This window comes from Babylonia areolata, chromosome 3 (assembly GCF_041734735.1).
Source record: "Babylonia areolata isolate BAREFJ2019XMU chromosome 3, ASM4173473v1, whole genome shotgun sequence".
NCBI lineage: Eukaryota > Metazoa > Mollusca > Gastropoda > Neogastropoda > Buccinidae > Babylonia > Babylonia areolata.
Window position 1 is genome coordinate 35964886 of NC_134878.1, and position 4710 is coordinate 35969595.

General features: G+C 50.2%; 1 protein-coding gene across 1 annotated transcript; it reads left to right on the forward strand.

The window, feature by feature from the left end:
* The first annotated feature begins 2731 nt into the window (after window positions 1-2731).
* LOC143280309 (uncharacterized) lies at window positions 2732-3598 on the forward strand. The gene has a single exon (XM_076584941.1). It carries the CDS (start codon window positions 2732-2734, stop codon window positions 3596-3598), a length of 867 nt encoding a protein of 288 aa, XP_076441056.1.
* Window positions 3599-4710: the final 1112 nt, after the last annotated feature.

Genomic DNA, 4710 nt, shown 5'->3' on the forward strand with positions numbered 1-4710 from the left:
ATGTTGAGCCGTTTTGGAGCCTTCTGGCCTTGGGGGCATCTCTTGGGCTGGATTCGAATATTCAACTTCGAGACTACAAGGCGATGGTCTGTCCAACACTCGGCGCCGCACATGGTCTTTGTTACACGTACATCTTGCCTATCCCTTTTCCTGACGATGACATAATCGATGAGATGCCAATGCTTTGAGCGAGGGTGCATCCATGACGTCCTGTTACGGGTAGGGAGGCAGAAAACTGTGCTGGTTATCAGCAGTTCGTGCTCTGCACAGGTCTGAAGCAAAAGCAATCCATTTGGGTTGCAGTGGCCTACACCGTGCTTTCCAATCACTCCATCCCAGGAGATGTAGTCAGAGCCAACTCTAGCATTGAAGTCCCCAAGAATGATGAGCTTGTCTGCTTTAGGGATGGCAGCAATGACAGAGTGAAGGTCCTCGTAGAGCTTCGCCTTCACTTCATCCGGGTTGGTCATGGTTGGGGCGTAGGCACTGACAATGGTGAGGTGCTTCTGGCCAGATGCCAGTGGGAGTTTCATGGTCATAAGCCTATCGTTGACTCCCTTTGGGATTCCAGCTAGCTTGCTGACAAGTGCTGTTTTTACTGCAAAACCAACACCAGCCTCACGTCGCTCTTCGCTTCCTCGTCCACTCCAGAAGAAGGTGTAACCAGATCCCCGTTCACAGAGCTCGCCTTCGCCTGCAAGCCGAGTCTCACTCAAGGCTGCGATGTCGATATTGTATCTGGCGAGTTCGGATGCAACTAGTGCTGTTCTCCTTTGGGGTCTGTCCGCGTTATCTCTGTCCAGGAGAGTCCTTATGTTCCAAGCACCAATGGTGAGAGGAACGATCCTTGTTTTTTTCTTTTCTTTCTCTTTGTTTCGACCGCTGATGTAGGGTCCCCGCCAGCCGCGGTATGCTGGCCAGGGTGATATGGAGCAGGCAATTTTTAGGGCACCTTTTCTAGCCCCTTCCTCATGCCAGGGAGGTGAGCAGTGCATTCCTAAAGAGGGCTGCTCAGACGCTCAGACGGCTGCCGAGCTCCATCGCTGCTCCTGTCGACGAAGAACGACCCTATGGCCTGAGCCGCCTGTGTGCAGGTCTGCGGCTGCGACTGCCAGTGTACCCACACCTGTCGTTTCGTCGCTCGCCTGTCGCCACAGGACTTGGGGGTGATGAAATGATGAAGGATGAAAGGTCATTTAGGATGTCTGATGACTTGCACGATGAGTTTGTTAAGTGAAGAGGAGTTGCGCAACGTCGACCTCACTCTCTCGTCCGGGTCCACCAATTTCCAGTGGCAAGACTAAGTCGAGACGACTGGAGGATGAGCACGGATGCAGTGGATGACCAAGATATCCTTTCGGTGTCTCATCTTGCTCTCTGCACTCCACAGTGCGTTGCTGTAACTGCCTTCCTCTCCGTTGAACCGATAGGTTTCTTCCGCAGATTCTGCTGGATCCAGACTTCGCATACATGGGTAGACACACCCCGGGGGCCAACTGCGTGTGGCATGCACACAGCACGGTGGAGCTAGATGGCCGTCGGTGGCTCTCCTGAGCCGACGCCCTTTTATGGATCTCCATAAGGGTGTCTAGCCACCTGCCTCACCAGTCCCAGAAGGGAGTGGTGGGAGTGCCGGTTTAGTCGTCGGCAACCCGACCCTGAACAGGTTGTACTGGATTACAGGTTACCAGTAGCAGATCTAATGACCTGACATGACCTGATCTACAGGCTAACTGTATGCTCATGTGTTTCCATGTGTGTGTGCACATGAGTGATAATGCAACATGGGGAACCTGTGTGACTTGGTAGTTGTGATTACCATGTGCTGTAGTCATATATTATATGCCAGTGGGGTAACACATAGCTGTATGTGTTCAATAAGATTTGAGACCGCTGACAGGCAGTCCTATGTTGGTGCACACAGGTTGCTATATATTTACCATATTACTTGGTAACAATATGATTCCCATGTAAAAATTTTACCAATGAGATACTTTGCAGAGACAAAGTACAGATTTGTTCAGTCCTAATGGAAACAGCTATTACTGTATGGTGATTTAACTGGAGTTAAACACTGGCAGTTTGTAATTGTCTGCCACATACTTGGTGCGACAGCTATTATTCTATGGTGGTTTAACAGGAGTTAAACACTGGGAGTTAGTATTTGTTAGTCATATATTTGGTGCATATTAACCTATGTGCCACTGATTGTTGATGGTAAGCTATATGAAGCTTGTTTTACATTTTTACATAGATCTCTTTGAGAAGAGAGTGTACGGCTAGACATTGAGTGTGAGAATGGAGAAAGGTTATCTGTGGAATTGTTTACTTGTCCAGACAACATGATGATGTTTCTGTTACATCAGTGCGATTATGTCTAGCACATGTTTTGGTATTGATTTAACTTGGGTTTTAATATTGTTTGTGTTCCAGGTGTGCTGTTAAGTTAGAGAAATAAACACCTCAATTCATCTTTCTAAAAGACCCTGCTGTGGTACGAAGAGAGAGTGGATCGTGCACCTATCCTCTGCCTGTTATCCTACTCTACCCCTTCTACCTTCTACACCTACCCCTACTCAACCCCTACCCCCACCACTACTACCCCCTTTTAACAACTTGGCGTCGCCGACAGGATCAGCAGGTGAGGTGTCTCTTAGCTTTAGCAGCACACAGCCCAACACAGCCCAATGCAGCTCAACACAGCCCAAGCAAGACCCTAAGACGACACAAGATGGCGGACGAAGGTCAACAGGTAGCTGGAACACAGTGGTGGGCACCACCTAAGCCACCCCACTTCTCAGGAGAGTCTGCTGATGGGCCTGCAGAGGATTTCATTGCAGAGGTCAGCAGATTCCTGGAGGCTTACCGGATAGCCAATCCAGTGGCAGTGGATTTCATCATCTGTCACCTGCAGGGGAAGGCCAGACGCGAGGTACTGGCATACACAGGAGACGAGATCGACACACCACAGAAGGTTTTGGAAATCTTGAGGAGGACCTTTGGAGACAGCCAGCCTCTGACAGGTTTGATGTCAGCCTTCCATGGCAGACGTCAGGCACCAGGACAGTCCGTTCTGGAGTTTGCGCAAGAGCTGAGGAACATGGAGGCCCGGATCAACGAACGAGATGGAGACGACATCTCAGCGGAGATGCTTCGTGACAGGTTCATCAAGGGCCTGACCTCTGCTCCACTCAAGAGAGAGCTACGGCGCCTCATTCGGGAGCGGGACAGCACCACGTTCTGCACCATCCGGGACGAAGCCCTCAGATGGACCTGGGAAGAGGGCGAACCAGAAGATGCCATGCCAGCAGTTTTCCAACATCAGCTGGTGCCACAACCATCGCCAGAGGTGATGGAACTGAGGAGACAACTGGCCTCGCTCACGGAGTCTGTCCAGGCCATGCAGACTGCCATGGCAACCCTGCAGGAGCGCACAGTCCCTGGACCATCCCCTGTAGCCCTCCCAAGATCGACGACCCAGGCACCAGTGAACAACGGGCGGTGCTACTACTGCCAAAAGCTTGGCCACATCAAACAGGACTGCAGAAAAAGGTTAAGGGATGAGCAGCAGAACCGCCCTAGCCAGGGGGGAAACTAGATGCCTCTGCTGTGAGAAGCCAAACAGTGGAGGCGAACACCAAGGCTAGCTTTACCAACTTGACAGGTCGATGCCCACAAACAGTCATGGTGATAGAGGGGAGGGCAGTTAAGGCATTAGTGGATACAGGTAGTGAAGTTAGTACTATCTCAGAATCTTGGTACAGACAGCAGTTAGGTAAGGTTCCTCTCCAACAAACAAGTTGGCTGACTGTCAAGGCAGCTAATGGGCTAGACATTCCATATGTTGGTTTGTTGGAAGGAGAGGTAGAGGTATTTGGGAAGAAATGCCAGGCATCCCTGTTGGTTGTAAAGGATTCAGCTGACCCCTCCATCTATGTGCGCAAACAGCATAACCCTGCTATCCTAGGTATGAATATTTTGCAGCAGGTTCTTTCTCCCCTCAGTAGTGAGATAATTCATGATGCAAATTTTCCACCTTGTCTGCAACCAGTCATCAGTGAAGTACGTGCCCATTGCACTTCTGTCCGGGGCATTGCTAGAGTAGTGGGTAGAACACGGGTTCCGGGTTGCAGTTTGATGTGTATGAAGATAAGTGGCATAGAAAGACCCTTTAGAAAACTGCTTGCAGAACCCTCTAGTCACCCCCTACCCCCAGGCTTGTTTGTTGTCCCCACTTTAGTTGGCACTGACAACACTTCTAGGTATATTAGAGTTGCAAACTTGTCTGATGATGATATTGTTTTGGATTCCAGAACTCCAGTTGCAGTCCTGCATGCGGTCGAGTCGGTAGAATCAGGAGAAACGCCCCATTTGCAGGTCAACTCGGAAGAGATTGTTGTGCAGAATCAGTCACCCAGTCAGGCAGAGGGGACAGGTGAGTCTTTGAACTCACAGTTGCAGGGCTTTGAAGGGTCAGAGGAGCAGAAGCGGCAGGTCTTGGATCTCCTTGTTAGATATAAGCATGTCATTTCATCTGAAGGGGCAGACATTGGCTTTACAGACAGGGAGGTGCACAAAATTCCAACCACAGATGATGTCCCAGTTGCTCAGACATACCGACCCATTCCCCCTCGGGATTTTCAAGAGGTCAGGGAGCATATACGGGATCTCATAGAAAAGGGGGTAGTGAAAGAAAGCCACAGCCCATAT